This window comes from Aquila chrysaetos, chromosome 24 (genome assembly GCF_900496995.4).
Source record: "Aquila chrysaetos chrysaetos chromosome 24, bAquChr1.4, whole genome shotgun sequence".
Classification (NCBI taxonomy): domain Eukaryota; kingdom Metazoa; phylum Chordata; class Aves; order Accipitriformes; family Accipitridae; genus Aquila; species Aquila chrysaetos.
This window is the reverse complement of record NC_044027.1, coordinates 8,728,864-8,746,174: the sequence shown is the minus strand read 5'-3', so window position 1 is coordinate 8,746,174 and position 17,311 is coordinate 8,728,864. Positions and strand designations below refer to the sequence as shown.

At 55.5% G+C, this 17,311-nt stretch overlaps 1 protein-coding gene across 18 annotated transcripts in view; it reads left to right on the top strand.

Annotated features, from left to right (window-relative positions):
• Positions 1-17,311, top strand: part of GRIN1 (glutamate ionotropic receptor NMDA type subunit 1) — a 40,200-nt gene that overhangs the window by 19,347 nt on the left and 3,542 nt on the right. For 3 of the 18 annotated variants that reach the window (XM_029999921.2, XM_029999918.2, XM_029999917.2), the window contains 15 exons: positions 600-744; positions 844-927; positions 2,115-2,250; positions 3,173-3,300; positions 3,485-3,649; positions 3,986-4,104; positions 4,805-4,917; positions 5,420-5,568; positions 6,345-6,502; positions 6,986-7,147; positions 8,972-9,081; positions 10,244-10,389; positions 12,035-12,286; positions 13,012-13,122; positions 15,977-17,183. In XM_029999921.2, coding sequence (XP_029855781.1) covers positions 600-744; positions 844-927; positions 2,115-2,250; positions 3,173-3,300; positions 3,485-3,649; positions 3,986-4,104; positions 4,805-4,917; positions 5,420-5,568; positions 6,345-6,502; positions 6,986-7,147; positions 8,972-9,081; positions 10,244-10,389; positions 12,035-12,286; positions 13,012-13,122; positions 15,977-16,180 — 2,182 coding nt within the window. In that variant the 3' untranslated portion in view covers positions 16,181-17,183. Of the gene's footprint in view, positions 1-599; positions 745-843; positions 928-2,114; positions 2,251-3,172; positions 3,301-3,484; positions 3,650-3,985; positions 4,105-4,804; positions 4,918-5,419; positions 5,569-6,344; positions 6,503-6,985; positions 7,148-8,971; positions 9,082-10,243; positions 10,390-11,831; positions 11,874-12,034; positions 12,287-12,575; positions 12,708-13,011; positions 13,123-15,976; positions 17,184-17,311 lie in introns of those variants that run through there. The other 15 variants (XM_029999923.2, XM_029999924.2, XM_029999926.2 and 12 more) reach the window with 12 other exon arrangements.

Here is a 17,311-nt window from a genome sequence, read left to right as displayed (position 1 = left end):
CTGTTGAGCATGAGACCTGCAAAGCCTGAAGATTATTTTAGAAAAATTTCTGGCATCCTCTGCAGTGACATGATCTTTGGCATGAGCTATTTGTAGTTGCTCTCTATGGTGCACTGCCAGTGGCTCAGGCAATTCTTCTGTGTCTTCACTATCGTCTTTCCAGGGATTGGAGGGCTGGGTCTCCCCTTGATGATGTATGTGCATGCCTGGGGCACTACCCAGGCTGTGATGGCCTGGTGCCAGACAGAAGCACCAGGAGTGGTGGCATGGACACAGCTCCCAAGGGATCCCCAGAGGAAGGTGTCTTTGAGTGCTGTGGGACAGATCATTCCTTAAGGGAATGGGACTGATCTGCTGAAAAACAAGGGACAATGACAACAGATATGGTAGTGCAACATTTTGGAAACTGACTCCATCCACCAGGAGAGGATGACCACAGGTCTATGAACAGGCCATAGGTAGCCTTGACTGGACTTCTATAGGGTAGTGGGCATATGGCAGGCAACTGAGGAAAACATTTGCCTTTCTGATGCCTTCTTAGGTGTCCCAATGGTGACAGGAGGTTTTCTAGGTTCGCCCTGCTCTGTTTCTCTCCACAGGGTGTTGATGTCCTCCAAGTACTCGGAGGGTGTCACTGGACGGGTGGAGTTCAACGAGGACGGGGACAGGAAGTTTGCCAACTACAGCATCATGAACCTGCAGAATCGGAAACTGGTCCAAGTTGGGATTTACAATGGCAGCCACGTATGTAGAGGCCTGAAAAGGTTGGGTAGGAGGGATGTGTGTGCTGGGGTGTCTACCTATGGCCTCATGTCTATCTCCTTCCTCTGGGATTGATCACAGGTCTTGACCAATGACCGGAAGATTATCTGGCCAGGGGGAGAAACCGAGAAACCTCAAGGCTATCAGATGTCAACCAAGTTGAAGGTAACAGCAAATGGCATTAGGGAGTGGCAGCTCTCCTCAGCTCTCTGCATGCAGGGCTGTGACTTTATCTGCCTCCCATTTCCACTGCTGCCTCTGCAGCTGTGAGCAGCATTTGCAAACCCAGGGCACCTGGCATCTCAGAAAGGATACAGCAGAACAACTTAGAGAAGGTACTGGAGGGTGTTCAGAGCTAGAGCACAACTTCCAGCTGGAGACAAACTAGATGGGGTGGCAGGCATCCTTTGGTTTGGAAAGAGACAGCTGGAAAGGGGATATGAGAGAGAACAGCAGAGAAGGGATGGAGGGATAAGGTGCTCACAATTCCTTGTGGCTTGGGAGCCAGAGGGCACCTGGCACAGGTTTGCAGGAAATGCAAGGATGGGCTCCTTTGGCCAAGGCATAGTTCAGTTCTGGAGCCTGCTGCTGCTAGACAGCGCAGAGGCCGGAAGGAAACAGGTTCAAAAGAGGATTAAACAGGCTAGGGGAGGGTGGGTGGCCTGGTGGCTGCAATGTTGGGCTCAGAAAATCCCTGAAGAGCTGATGGCTGGAAGCTGGAGGTGACACTGGGAGAAGGTCCCTCCACTCTTGCTTTGCTTCTCACGCCCTTCCCTTAAGTGTAGCCCAGCAGCAACTTTAGTGACTGGATCCTGGGCTGACTAGTCTTACCAGTATGACCGTTCGTTTGTCCTACTGTCCAGGCAAGGGAAATCACACATTCCCACCAGCAGTGAGCCCTTATTCCTGCAGAGGTGGTGCAGATGCATTGGGATGCTGCTTTACTGAAAAGGTCCAGGGCAGGACTGCAATATCTGCATTAGCTTGGGGCAGTGTGACGGTGTCTAGAGCATTATTCAGGGTACTAATCCTGGCTGTGTGGTGGCTCTTATCAGCCTGCTGTTAGGGAGAGGGGTGTGAAAGCCTTTGAGGCCGAGGTGAAAGTGCCACATGAAGGAGGATGCTGATATGGCTGTTCCTCATCTTGGGTGCAGGGAAAGCAAATGTTCCCTGTGTCAAAGCCAGGTCCCGCTGCTGGGCTGAGCGGTCCCATGTGCTGAGACGGCAGCTGAGGAGAGCACCACAGCGTGTTGGCCATGCTTTTGTGGAGAGGGCAGCCCAGCTCCCCACCCAGGGGAACATAGCTCTGGAGGGGAACGGAGACAAGCAGGTGTTTGTGCTTCACCTTGCAGATCGTGACCATCCACCAAGAGCCCTTTGTGTATGTGAAGCCCACGCAAGCAGATGGGACATGCAGGGAGGAATTCACCATCAATGGAGATCCTGTGAAAAAGGTCTTTTGCACTGGACCCAACGAGACCATCCCAGGTAACTCAGTCCGGTGGTGAGCACAGCAGCTTTCCCACCCAGCTGATGAAGACTCCCATCCCAAGACGGGGTCACCAGGGAGGGTGCTCAGTCACACAGGAGGCCCAGAGGATGAGGAGCAGAAAGGTGACAGCACATTCAGCCCCCAAATGCCCCCCATCAGCTCAGCCCCACAGTAGTGCTGTGCACTAACTGGGTACTGGGATTCAGGTTTTTGACCCCAACAGATGACTTTCCCCACTGTCTCTTTTCTGGGTGGACTCCAGGGCTGTTTTGGGGGATTGCATCCCATGTTTCTGTCTCCTGACATGCTCAAATTCTTTGCCTTGATCTCAAGCAGAAGCGAGAACCCCGAGGCACATTAGCACCTGCTGCACTGTACTAACACCACCAGTTTCAAATCATTTTGTTACGGAAAGCCTGTTTCAGGATTAGGAGTGAGAACCTGGTGGGGGCCATGAGCTGCTTAGCAATGCCAAGCTTGCCCAAATCCACCTGAAGTGCATCCCCTTGGCCCATCACGCTTTCATGTGCACAACTCCCACCTCCAGCCCTGAGTTGTGTCCTGGGCTGTGTTCAACCTGATGGGTTTGTGTTAGCACTCCTGCAGCGCAGCCTGCATGCACCAAGACCCCTCCATCTCATGCAGTGGGTTGGTAGCACCAACTCCTAGCCCACCTCACTGGGACATAGCAAATGAATGAGACCCCTTTGCCCCCAGCTTGCCAGCACCCATAGATAATGGAGGCGGTGGGAGAGGGTGGTCAAGGTGGATGGTCCTGCCTGAATAACATGATTACATCTCATATGAAACCAGAGCCATGCAGGTGGCTGCTCTCGCTGGGGACAGCCATGGATCCTGCATGGGGTCCCTGGCAAAGGGCTGTCTCTACTTGCCCACCCCATTTTCTCCCGCCCACAGGCCGCCCCACCGTGGCACTATGCTGCTACGGCTTCTGCATCGACCTGCTCATCCGGCTGGCAGGGGTAATGAACTTCACCTACGAGGTTCACCTGGTGGCTGATGGTAAATTTGGTACCCAAGAGCGGGTGAGTTTGGGCAGCCTGTGATATCTCTTTGCCCATATTGTGTGTTGAAACACCCTCAGAGCCTTCTCCAGAGCAGGGGTGGGGTGAGAGGGCAGTGCAGCATGCCTGCCATGTATGGGGGGTCCTGGCTGGTGGGGGACAGATGTCAGGGGAGTGGGCTGATCCTGCACTGGCTCTCTGGCAGGTTAACAACAGCAACAAGAAGGAGTGGAATGGGATGATGGGGGAGCTGCTGAGCGGCCAAGCAGACATGATTGTGGCTCCCCTCACCATCAACAACGAGCGGGCACAGTACATTGAGTTCTCCAAGCCCTTCAAGTACCAAGGCCTCACCATCCTTGTGAAGAAGGTATGGGCTGGGCTGGAATGTTTTGTAGAACAGAGGAGGTGCCCTTTGTTCCCTAGCTTGCAGACATGTGCCATGCCTGCACCATGCCCAGCTCCCCCAGCTGCTGCCCCCTGCCCACCCCAGGGCAGCCGCTTCAAATCCCAGCCTTTGCTGTGGGATGCCAGACTCCAGGTTGCTGGTTTTAATGCTGGGTCTTGTCTCAGCCACTCTGAGCCTTCCTGTGTAGCAGAACAGGAGGAGCTCAGAGCAGGGCAGAGGCCTTTGTGAGTCCAGCCAGGCAGGCAATGTGCAGGTGTGATGGGTGCCAGTGCTGCTCACCTCTCTCCTGTGTGCTAGGAAATCCCCCGCAGCACCTTGGACTCATTCATGCAGCCTTTCCAGAGCACACTTTGGCTGCTGGTGGGGCTGTCTGTGCACGTGGTGGCAGTGATGTTGTACCTCTTGGACCGATTCAGGTGAGTGTGCTTTGGGTAACCCAAGGGCTGGAGGGGACAGGGAGGTGCTCCTGGGAACCATCCCCTGGGTGCCCACAGTGTCTTGCTCAGGCACAGCCCTGCAGCCCTTTAGGAGGCTCTCATAGGAGCTAAACCCACTTTCTCTACCCTACCAGCCCTGGGCTGAGGCTCCCGGCCTCTCTGGCTGCTGCTAAGCTGAGAGATATGGATATGTGGGGTACCAGGCACCTGGGTATGTGGGAATATGCCTGTCAGACCAGGTGCTGTGCTGATGCCTGATCAAGGGGACCATCAGCTCCTGGGCTCTGAGTTATCTCCCTTCCTTGGCCCCAAGGCAGTTCCTCTGAAGGACAGGGAGCCTGTCCCTACATCAGCCCTGTGCCCAGAGGCTTTTGCGGTTAATCTGCAGTGAGCCCTCCGTGTTGCAGTGGGAGAGGCTCAAGCTGGCCAGAATCAGATGCCCTTTCTGGTCCAGAGAGAAGCATGATGGGACCAGTACCAGTGTGAGCCGGACAGGGTTGCAGGTCAGCAGAGGGGACATGTGAGGCAGGGGACATGAGGAGTGAACAGCTGTTTGGGGCATAGGCACAGTCTGTACGGATGAGTGATGTAAGGCAGCATCAGGACACTTAGGGCACAGTGGAGAGCCCTGGGAACCAGGATAAGGGATATGAGAAGAGCTCTCTGTCTTGTTTAACAGCCCATTTGGCCGGTTCAAAGTGAACAGCGAGGAGGAGGAGGAAGATGCCCTGACCCTTTCCTCAGCCATGTGGTTCTCCTGGGGAGTCCTGTTGAACTCTGGCATCGGAGAAGGTGCGTCACAGCACACAGTGGGAATGCTCTGCCCCGCAACCCTGGCCCTGAGCTGGCGGGGATACCAGGCTGGGGGAGAAGCCCATGCCCTCTTCCACTGCCTCCCTCTGTGGCAGGGCTGATGCCCTGGGGGGACCTCATCCCCCGAGCCTTCCCTGGAGCAGGCTGGTAGGAGATTCCGTGATGCTGGGGGTGGCACACTTGTGGCACTTGTGCAGACCATCCTGCCACCCCTCACCATCAGTGGTGGAAAATAGGTCTTTCTTGGGCTGCTTCTCCTGCCCAGGGTTACCCGTCCATTCAGGGTGAGACACATCATGCCCTGGAAGGAGCTGGGGTTTTCTTGGTTTGGGCAATGCAGAAGCTCCTTGCACGTCTGTTGGCAGAGCATATAGATGGTGCACATCTGCAGCTGCCATTGGTCTCATGTGGGATGGATGTGGCTTTGGCGACCAAGTCAAGCCCTTGTTGTGCCAGTCTGATCTCGCCTCTCTCCTCTCAGGTGCTCCCCGGAGTTTCTCTGCCCGTATTCTTGGCATGGTGTGGGCTGGCTTTGCTATGATCATTGTGGCTTCATACACTGCCAACCTGGCAGCCTTCCTGGTGTTAGACCGGCCTGAGGAGAGAATTACAGGCATTAATGACCCCCGGGTAATGGCCTCTCGCTTGCTTTCCCCTTCCCTGTCCACCTCTGGGCAGAGATGCAGGAGATGCCTCCAGTGGGTATCTCCTGGCTCATATAATGTGGCTTGTAGTACCCAGAGCCCTGCTTTAACATGGTTGTGGGTCTGTGCCAGGGGGTTGAGCCTCACATAGCTCTGCCTGGTGGGTCTGAGCCCCTGCGCTGGGTGGGAATGGACAGACATGGGGAGGGATTAGCAGGAAAAAGGCTTGTCCAGAAATAGCACGTACCCAGCCAAACTGCCTGCCAGTTCCTGGAGAGCCTGCACTAACCAACGAGGAAACTATTCATTATGGATGAGTTATAACTAATGAAATTGTCCCTGCGGTGCAGTCAATACTCAGCAGATACCAGCACGCCTCAAACCCATTTCCTGCTCTGGCAAGGACACAGCCACAGATTATCAGTCCAGGCACGCAGGAATATACCCCACAGCAGTGCTGACCCACAGCATCCCACACCCTACTGCATCTTCTGTCCACGGCACTGCCAGCCCCATGACATCCACAGGCCTCCTGCATCCTCAATGCCACAGCGTCCCTGTCACATAGCATCCCCTGCCCCATCACCATGGTCCCAGAGCATCCACTGTCCCATGGTATCTTCAGCTCTGCTGAGGAGATCAAGGTCTTCTCTGGGAAACAGGTCCCTGAAGGAGATGGGAAATTAGGAAACACAGCTTTGGGGTGAGCCAGTTTGGTTGATGAAGAACAAAAGAAATAGGAGCCCTGCCCTTGCCTTTCAGCTGCGCAACCCCTCTGATAAGTTCATCTACGCCACGGTGAAGCAGAGCTCGGTGGATATCTACTTCCGACGGCAGGTGGAGCTGAGCACGATGTACCGGCATATGGAGAAGCACAACTACGAGAGCGCTGCCGAAGCCATCCAGGCAGTGAGGGACAAGTGAGTGGGGCCAGCACCTTGCCTGGCCATGCTGGGAAGAGTTTCAGGGATCTGCAGTTTGGCAGAGCAAGCAGGGCTGATACAAACCTGGCGGGACCTGCAGTCAAAGCACAGCTTGATGGGACCTGCCCAGTTGGTGCTGGGTGGGATCTTCCTAGTCCTAGTGCATACCAGGTCTCTGGATGGAGAGCACAAGGTCTGTGTGGGGAAGGGCATAGTCAGAGCCCTGGCCATGGCCTCCCTTTCTGGCCTCTGCGCTTTCTTCCGTGCAGGGCTGGGTGGATTCAAATCCCATGTAAACCACTCACACTCTTCCAAAATTTTGCCAAGCCTTCTGGCTCCCAGCAGGACAGACCCTGCTGGGAGGAGGGTGGTGCTAATCAGTGCTTAAGTTAGGGCTGGGAGCACCCTCGCTGCTCCCATGGTGGCTGCAGACAAGCTGGGCTGCCCAACCTTACCTGCCTGTCCTCTCTTGGTGTCCAGCAAGCTCCATGCCTTCATCTGGGACTCAGCGGTGCTGGAGTTTGAAGCCTCCCAGAAGTGTGACCTGGTGACGACGGGGGAGCTTTTCTTCCGCTCCGGCTTCGGGATCGGGATGCGCAAGGACAGCCCATGGAAGCAGAATGTCTCCCTGGCCATCCTCAAGTCCGTACACAGCTCTTGGCATGGGGCTCGCCCCAAATGCTGCATGTGTTAGCATGCAAGTAGCCTCGTGCCAGGCACTGCCACCCTACCCTCCAAACCCCCTGCAGGGACATGGGCTGTGGGGGTGCCATGTCACTCCTGATGAAGGGGATGTGCCTGAATGACCAGGGTGGGCATCCACGGCCCCAGCTCTGGCTCGCAGGGTTGGGGAAGCAGCACTGAGTTGGTGGGAGGGCAGAGCAGAGCAGGGCAGGGAGCAAGAGCTGTGCTCAGCCGCAGGAGTGTAGGCAAAGCTGGCAGAGAGCAGCCCTGGGCCTATCCAGGACCAGGTCCTTGTGAGCAGGGCACGGGCTGCAGCAGCAAGCAGGGGTGCTGCCATTTCCCCACTTCACCCTGTGAGCTCAGCTTGGCTGACAGCATTGCAGTGCCCTGGCTTGATCTTCCACAGGTTTTTCCTTCAACTCTGGCTATTCCTGTTAGGCAGAGATATGTCAGGACTCCTGCTGAGTCCAACTAAGGCTTCTATACCAGCATTAGCCTGCAGCGTGGGGTGCCACAAGTCAATCTGATACTATGGGTAAAAAGGGATTTCCTTGTATTAGTTCAGAAATGCCACAATCATTGCCGACAAAGGAATGTGGTGATGGAGTAACAGGTAGCCGGGAAGCAGCAAGTAGAGGGAAGGGGACATGCGAGATTCATTTTGCAGAGACACAGGGTCAGGAGCCACCAGGGTCCTGCCCAAGATGCAGAGATGAAAGGCCTGAGAGAGAGGATGGGCCAGATGTGGAAGACACAGGCAGTACCCAGGGTAACATGGGGAGCCATGGGACCCCATCTGTGGGGTGGTCTTACCATGGGGATGGGTGGCAGCAGGACAGATGGGATTTGGGACAAAAATGTGAGAAGCCTGGAGAGGCAGCAGGAGCCCTTGGTGTCCTCCTGGGAGATGATGGGGAGGCCCAGGGCTACAGGTGGCCCAGGAAGGCGGTGGGGATGTGCCAGGAACAAGAGGGAGGAAAGCGCAGGGGAACCCCTGGTAGGACGTGTGCTCTGTGCCCACCACCAGCCCCACTAGCTGTTCAGGCAGAGACAGGCACTGCGGGGACATGGTTTGTTTCCTCCCAAGCAGTGACACCAGGTTGCTGGAGAGTCCCAGCCTTGCCGTGCACAGCAGGGAACTACCAGGCAGCAGTTTTGCCCTTGCCCTGATCTAGAGGGTGCCGGTGATCACCAGACAGGATTGGGCTCCAGCATTGCCTGAGCTCCCAAGTGGCCCTGACAGGTGGGGGGATTGCACAGGAGGGCGCCGGGGATGTGGTTCATGTCAGCTACTTGCAGCGTCCCTCCGAGCACTCTCTCCGAGCCCTGCCTGCACCCATCAGCTCCATCCCTCCCCTTGGGAACTGAGCTTACACATGGCTTTTTGGCAGCAGCTGGCCAGCTCTCTGGCTGTCAGACCCGGGGCAGCTGTGGATCCCTCCTCGCACCTGCTGCACTGTGCATGTGGCTTGTGGCAGCACTGGCTGTGTGCAGGGCAGCGTGCGAACACATGCACTACAGACAGCCACTGCAGACAGGCCACACGCACTCTCTCTATGCAAAACGCCATACGTGCACATGCGTGTGCACACACACACACACAATCAGCCAGGCATGCACACACTAGCGTGCACACGCACACATCATCAGTTTGTGTGTTTGTAGGCTGCAGGCAATTGCGGAGTCCTAGGACAAAGGGCATGAAGGCACAAAGAGCATGTGCCCCAGCTGTCTGCGGCTGGTCCCCAGTGACTACTCTGTCCTGTCTCCTTGTGTTTTCAGGTCCCACGAGAACGGCTTCATGGAGGATTTGGACAAGACTTGGGTGAGGTATCAGGAGTGTGATTCCCGTAGCAATGCCCCAGCAACACTCACCTTTGAAAATATGGCAGGTTTGTTCTGCAAACCTCTTTCTTCCTCTTCGCTGGGTAGCCTGCTTTCGCTCAAGACATTCTCCTCTCCGGGGCTCTCCTCTCGGGCCAAAGCTCTGCTTCTTCTGGGTTTGTGCTTTCCTAGCGCTGGGAGGCTGCTGTGTTGGGCTCCAATCCCACCTTGTCTGAAACAGCTCCGCGAAGTTTCCCCCACCTTCCCTGGGGTGGCTTTCTCATCCGTGGGGCTGTCCTGCTTTGAACATTGCTCCCCTCCCTCTGCTCTGGCCAAACTGCGGCTGTCACAGTGAAATCAGAGCTGTCGCCAAGGCAGAGAGAGGGGAGCAGCACCTCGGGAGAGGCGAGAGTGGCCGCGGAGGCGAGCGAGGATGCTGCTGCAGGAGGGAGCTGGCGGCGAGGGGCAGCCCCCCAGCCCTGTTGAGTGTGTCCCAGCTAGCCCTGGGCAGTGGGCAGGGGGCAGGAGGAGGATAATCAATACAGAGGGGTTTTTTTCTTGGTCCCCCTTTGCAAAGAGTGCGAGTTCCCCAGACTTGCTCTCCCTTTGCAGTGATGCAGTGCTGCCGGCCCTTCATCCAGCCAACATGGTGACATGGGATGAGGGGTGTCTGATGGGACCCCATCCTCACCAGCACCACGGGCCAGGGCAGAAGCACCAAGAGAGGGGACACTTTGCTCCACAAGACACCACTCCCAAAACTTAAGCCCCGAGGGTTGCAGCTGGCCGAGGACAGCACAGAGATCTCTGTGCACGGCTGTCCTTCCCGATGAGCCAAACAGGAGCACCAGAGCTGGGTTTCTGGTGCAAATGACCCTACAGCCCCAGGGGACGGGGTCTGCCCTGGTGCTTGGTGCAACACCCAGCGCGCCGTGCCTGCCCCCAGCACCGCTGCAGCACAGCCGGTGCCCTGTGCCTGACCAACAGGACCTTGCATGGACATCCAGCACCCCATCACCTTTCTGCCCATCACCGTGGGTACCCAACCCGCAGTGCCTGCCCTGCTCTGCTGGGTTCCCCTCCCCGGCCCCTCCAGGACTGTGGGGGGATGGCGGGGGGCCAAGGGGACCCTGGGTTGGCAGGTGCTCCTGTTGCTGAGTGTGATACAGAAGAAATGAAGTGTCATGGTGCAATTTCCATTGCCCCCTGTAACTTTCCTGCTTATTTCAGGTGTGTTTATGCTGGTGGCTGGAGGTATTGTTGCCGGGATATTTTTAATATTCATAGAAATAGCTTACAAAAGGCATAAGGACGCGCGGAGGAAGCAGATGCAGCTGGCGTTTGCAGCCGTTAATGTGTGGAGGAAAAACCTGCAGGTAGGACAAACCGTTTTTAGAGCAAATCTCCAACAGGTGCGTTTTCCATTCCTTCACCAAATCAGTGAATGCAGAGCTGTGGATTAGTATGGGGCCCTCTGTCCCCCACCCTGCACCCCAGTAACTCCAGCTGGGGTTACTGGGCACCTAGCCAGCTGTAGTGTAGGGTCCCTGCCTTGTCCCTGGGAGCTGCCCTTGGACAATGCCATCTCTCTCGGGGGGTGTTGTGCACAGCTCCAACCGGGGCAGAGACCTGGCCCATATGCCCCCAGAGGTGCTTGGGACGGGGACTTTGCTCTGCTGGGGACCATGTGCCAGAGCCACGTCTTGCCCTGGCTAGGCAAGCGGTGCCAGTGCAAGTCCCTTTGCAGGTGCTTTGCCCTGCTGCCCAGCTCCGGCCACGCTCACCAGCAGACGGGAGGGTTAATCCACTGCCGCTGAGCATCCCTGCCCAGTGCTCAGGTGGAGAAATGCTCCGGGGATGGTTTCCATCACCTCCCCCTCCCTGCCCACTCCCCGGGGGTGTGGTAGCCCTTGTCATACCCAGGACCGACTCCAAAAAGAGGTGGTGCGTGCTCTTGTCATTTGGAGACAAGGACATCTCCCCACATGGGAGCCAGCAATGCCAGTGCCTGTCAGCACCAAGGCTCCCCTGGGCTCCTTCTGTGGGGCCATTGCTCTCCCTGGCTTCTCCCATCCCTGAAACACCTCCGTGCCGCTCAGGCAGGGGAGCCCGGGAGGGTCAGTGGTGCCTGGCAGTGACACTGAGCCGTAGGCCCACGTGGGCCACCAGCCTCACACTTCCCTTAGCCCATTGCTTTTGGGGCTGAGCCCCACGGTGTCCCCGAACCCCAGTTTAGGGCAGCTGGAGGCTCTCTCTGAATTGCCTGGGCTGCTTTTCTTCCTTGCGGAAGAACACCGGCATTCAAAGTGCGGGAGATCCTTTAGGCGACTAAAGGAGACTGCCGTTCGCAGCAGAGCCAGTGAATGACAGAGAGAGAACAAGGCTTGGGGACCCCAAAATGAGCCCGGAGCGGTGGCCCTGCGGGAGCAGCGCTGGCTGGGGCATGCGGGTGGGCTGCCCGGGTGGAAGCGACCTGCCCGAGAGCAGCAAGGGGAAGCACGAGGCCGGGCTGCTGTATCCTGAGAGATCGCTGGGTTCAGTTCACTGATAAGAGTCTCGGAAAAGCCATTTCTCTATTTTTTTTTCTTTTTTTCTTTTTTTTTTCTTTGCTTCCAAAAAGCAGCAGCACCAAGGGGGTTAAGGCTGCTGGGACAGAGCACACTAGTCGCACTGCCATTTTTCACTTGCCAACCTTCTAGAAAATACTGCACTGGGTCCTTGGGCAGAGTCTGTGGGACTGTGAGCAAAGCATGCTGCCCTGTGGGGGTGAACAGCCTCATGGTAAAGAGCCGTTTGACATTGTAAGACTTTTCCACAGGAGGAAACGTCAGAGCACTAGTATCTGGTACATTGCTAGAAGGTAGGCAAGTGGAAAGATTTATTTGTTAAAACAAACAAACAAAAATAATGGTTTTTGGGATCACAGTTTTGCCATGGCTATTTCCTGAGATGCCATGGAAGAAAAAGACATTTCATTCCATTCATCTTGCTTTCCTTTCCGTTTGTGCATGTCCGCAAAAGAGAGAACTGAGAAGGAGGAGCAAATGTATCCCCGAGCATGCTCTACGCACCAGCGGGATACATTTTGGTTACCCCCGTGCGGTAGCAGAGCCAGACCTGGTCACTCCGTCCCCCGTCGGAAAGGTCACACTCATTGGCACGAAAGCAATTGGGGAGGAATCGTTCTCAGCGCCCGCCGCAGAGCGCGGCCGGTCCCCACGGCTCGCTGCCCCCGCACCATGGCGGCTGGTGCTCCCAGCCTGCGCTAACCAGGTCCGACTCGCTAACACCAATGGCTACATTTTTCAGTTCTGTTTCTCTTTGAGTTCATCCCGACCCCGATGACATCATAGCGCTAACGCTTTGCCTCCTCCCTTTCTTTTCCTTTTATTTTTTTTCCTTTTCTTTTTCTTCCAGTTTCCTTTTTTTTAACCTGTTTTACTTTGGAAAAAAAAAAAACCACCAACAACAACCACGTTCGGCTTTGCACAACTGCATCATTTAAATTTTTGAATACATTTTTTTACAGAATATTCATACAATGACTTCTCTTTCAATGCAGTCCTCTCTCTCTCTTGTGGCACTAGGATTCAGCCTCAGAAAAGGCCCTGAGCAATTTTTTTTTAGTGGTAGGTGCAGCATCTCACCTCTCGGTCTAGCCAGGCTAGCAGTGGAAGCGAGGGGCAGGGCGCCAGGAAGAGCATCCCCAGGAAGCGAGGTCAGCTGTGCCGGCCTGGACGCAGACACCCAGGAGAGCAGGGCTACTCCCCAGAGGGGTTTCCAGCGCTCCAGATGCGAGGCCGGCCCCATAGCTGTAGCAGTGTGGCGGCCGTGCTGTAGCTGTGGGTCACGGAGGCCCTTGGAGGACTGGGAGTGACAGGACACCTCCAGTAGCTTTCTCACCTAAATGAAGGACATGACACGGGGCAGTATTCAAATAGATTTAGTGTTTCCAACAACACACTAGAGATCTAATCACTTATACATATTCATTTTAGGATAGAAAAAGTGGTAGAGCAGAACCTGACCCTAAAAAGAAAGCCACTTTTAGGTCCATCACCTCCACCCTGGCCTCCAGCTTCAAGAGACGTAGGTCCTCCAAGGATACGGTAAGAGGAAGAAGAACAATTCTGCCCTCTCTCTTTCTCTCTCTTTCTCTCTTCTGCCATCCCATCGACTGCCACACACCCATCCCGAAGCTGCCAGTGTACATGCATAGCTCATGTTCGTCACCAGTCAGTCAGTGAGTCAGTGAGTCAGTCATCCCGTGTACCTGAAAGGATGCTGGGATCCTGGAGGGCAGGCAGGAGGTGGCTTGGAGTCCTGTGATGAGTTGGGAGATGCAACCGAGTTTTTGTTTTGTTTTTTGTTTTCTTTTTGCCTGGATGATTTCTGATGTTCCTCTCTGTGCTTCGCTCACCTTACCGGTGCTGACCTCTTGAAACCGATGACATTTTTTTTTTTTTTTTCTGTTCCTGAGTGTTCCTGTTCCTGTTTGTCATTGTATGCCTAAAAATGATCACCCCGATTTAATTTGGGCACCGTGTCACCTCACTGAGAGCCATGCGTGTCACATTCTCTACATGTGATTTTTGTTTGTGACGATTAGCATTCGGGACGTAGTCCTCGGCACAGGAGTGACAGCTGTCTCTGGTTATCGTCAGCAGTAACGCAGCTCCAGAAAAGAGACGCAAAGGCTTGAAAGAGGAGGTTGTTAAAGACCCAACCTTGGTTCAAACTTGTGCTTTCTGCCTCAGAGTAAAACTGCTCTCACGTAACCAGAGAAAATTTCCAAATTGCTGCCTCTAAAGCCAGCTGTTTCCAAATGTGCAAACGTGTCTGCTCATGCTGGAGCTTCAGACACTCTTCAGCGTCAGGTTGGGCTGTTGGTCTGTCGGACTGAGCCGGTGTCCCTCTGCATGTTGCCGTCTGTTGTATGACACTCTGCACTGTGGCTACTCTGTTGTCTCGTGTGGCGGCGGCCACTGCGTTTTGCCGCCCGACCTCCCGGCGCGACGGGCTTGCCGAAACCGCCTGCCCGGGGCGACCGGCGGGTTTCTGCCCAGGGTTGCTCAGAGCAGGCTCCCCGCCAGGCTGCCCGAGGCGAGGCATGGCGGGGACGGGGGGACGGCGGCAGCGTGGGGAGATGCGGCCCCCCATGGCGGGGTGGCCTGTCCCCGGCTGCAGGCTCGGGGTGCCTCGGGGAGCAGCATGCGATATCGCAGGGGGTCTCAGGGCCACAGCTCTGTACGCGAAATGGAGGCAGCTGCCTTTGACACCAATGCAGGCTTCATCCTGAGAAGCTCCTGGAGCACCCCTGGGACACAGGCCCGGGCACAGATGAGCCCTCGGCTGGGCTCGACTGCCACCGTCTCACACAAAGTGCTCCTCTCACTGTCATCTCGGAGTTGGGCAGGCATGGGGGGGTACCCACACTGTCCCCGCTCATCCCCCATACCCCACAGGGAAGACGGGCATCCCTGTCACCTCCTGCGCTGCTTCCATGCTCCCTGGGTAGCACCTTGTCCCAGTGGTACCCCCATGTCTGGGGTCCCCCCTCCCCACTGTACACCCCCCAAGCAGCTCTGCAGGAAGGTTGCAGTTTGTGTCTTGGTGGCCTGAGCCCTGACGGGGGGAGAGGAGACAGTCATGGGGTGGATGGTGCAAGGGGGAGAAGGTGGGAAGAGTGAGGAGGAGGAGGAGGGACAGGTGGGATGCACAGAAAAAGGGGGAGAAAATATTGCAGAAAGATCTGCTGGGGGGACCCTCAGCATGTCCTGAGCAGACCCCCATGTTTTGTTGTGTTTGAACCACTCCACGGTTAGGAAACCAAGGGGTCCTGTCCTTGGAGAACAGGAGTATCACGGTGCAGTGGGCACCTGGGAGGACCGGTGGGCACAGGAGAGGGGGAGAACCCAGGAACAACGGGGCAACTGGTGTGTGGCACTTCTGGTACCTCCCACATCGCTCCCTCTTCAGGGAAGCATCCTGGGCCTGATCCTGCTCCATGGTGTGGCATCCAGCCTACGCCACGCCACTCCACAGCGCTCTCTGTCCAAGGGTAGGAGCACCCCAGTGCCCTGAGCTGACCAGGTCCAGGGGCTACCTGCACCAGAGGTCCCACGGGCAAGCAGTGGAGCCGTGCTCTCCCCTTCCCTTGCCTGGTGGGGACCAGCGCAGCATGGGGCTCCCTGTGTTTTGGGTCCCTGCCATGCTCTTCTTGGCACATTGCTCACAGGCGAGTTGTGGAGGGAGATGGCCCCACTCATCCCAGAAGATGGCCTCCGCTTTGGGGGCAGCTGCATCTGTGAGGCAGCTATAAGCAATGATGCCCTGCTGCCCAGAAAGCCTCTCACAGTCTTCTGCCTGCCATGGAGTGATGTGGCCGGGGTCCCAGGACACGTTCCCCAGGGAACCAGGCTAGTTGGGTCAAGAACAGGCTAGCGGGGTCAACATCCAAGCCAGCGCGGCCAAGATGGAGGCTAGCAGGTCCAAGGTCCAGCTATTGCAGAGGTTTGTGGTGGAGCGAGCTTTGTCGTGATGTTGGGCAGACCTGCTGTTTGCTCTGCAGGTTGAGCAGCCAGCGGGAGGGTGCTGCCAGCAGCTCATGTCACAGCCTGCCATTTGGTGCCCTCCGCTCCCGTGCAGCAGCCCTGGCTCAGAGACCCCAATGCCCTCCTGCTGTGGAAGGCCCCATGAGTATGTAGCATGCTGGGACACGTTGCCTGGGGTCCTTGTAAAGACAAGAAAGCAGTGAGGCGCTCTGTTTCATGACGCTCGGCAGAGCCACGGGCCGACACCAGGTGTCAGATGGGCAAGGCTTGAGAGCCCATGGGGCTGGAAGGCCAGACTGACCCCAGCCCCATGGGCTCTCCTGGCTAGTGAGCGAAAGACGCAAACCTGGTGGCCTTGCTTCTTTCCTTTTCGTTGTCGGGAGTTTTAAAAATGGATTCTGCTCTGCAGCCCTGCAGAATGGTCCCTCAGGAGTGCCAGAGAGACAGGCTGGCACCATGGAGCCAAGACAGCCCTGGGAAGCTACCACCCCACTCTGAACGTCCTAGCGCCCACCATCACCCGAGCTGCACAGCCTCTCCGCGGCACATCATCCCCACCGCCCCAGGAGGAGATGCATGTGTTCCCCATAGGCAGCTCCTGCAACTCGAATAGCACTCGCAGAGCTGACGTACTGCCATCCATCGCAGCCACCCACGATACTGCAACCCCACAGAAGCCATGTGAGACGCATAAACCACACAGACACCTTCCGAGCCGGCACATTTCGTACAGACACGTAATGAGGTGCACAGGTCCCTTAGCCCCCCCACTGCAGCCGTCATCAGCCCCCGCAGAGTCACACTGCCAGCCCGCGGGCGTCCCCCCCATACACAGCATGACACACGTCCCATGTCACCGCCAAGCAAGGGCCCGGCTCTCTGAGGCGATGCTCGCCCTGCAGCCGTGGGGATGGTGCCAGAGCTGGTCGAGAACTGAGGGGATTCTTGGAAAAGGTCACCTTTTCAGTGAAGGATCAGCCGTCCCAAAGCCAAACGCTTCTTGGCTGAAAAAGAACGTAGTTTTTGGCCCAAAAGAACCAAATGTAGGTCAAAGACAACTAATTATTTTTTTTTTAAAGGAAAGTTGACGTTTTCTACAGCAAGATTGCATTTAGCTGGAATCCTAATTTTTAATTACAAAAAAAAACCCCAAACCCCAAAATTCTTCCAGAAAATCTTCCACCAGCCAGGGACTACCATATGAGCCCAGATTAGGTTGAAGTCATTTTTAAAGACATATTAAGTTCTTGTCTATATTTTCTTCCTGGTTGTCATTTAAAGTTTTTGGTGCCTTCACTTCACTTCCATACCTTAACATGTTTGAGTCTCTTCTACAGTTAATATTGATTAATTTCTTGGCTTTATAATGTTTGGTTTGGGGATAATTGCACCATCCCTGTAACATAATTTACCCTAAATTACTGATATGTGCTTCTAGCATTAGTTCTACTTTAACATAGTTTTGATATGACAGTTTTCTTGCTTTTTTTCTTTTCCTTTTTTTTTAATTTTTATTATTAAAAATTGCATGCATGAACTCTACACAAAAAAAAGTAAATGAGAATGTTACCCTGTGATAACTCTGTGATTGGAGGAGATATGCTTTCAAATCAAAAGCCATGCTCTTGTATTTTAATTTTTCTGGCCAGATTCCCCATTTCGCTTGGTTATTTTACCGTTTCCCACCCCCAGAGCTGTGCAGAGAGGCCAGAACACCCCAGCCTGCCCTGCTAGACCTCCAGCT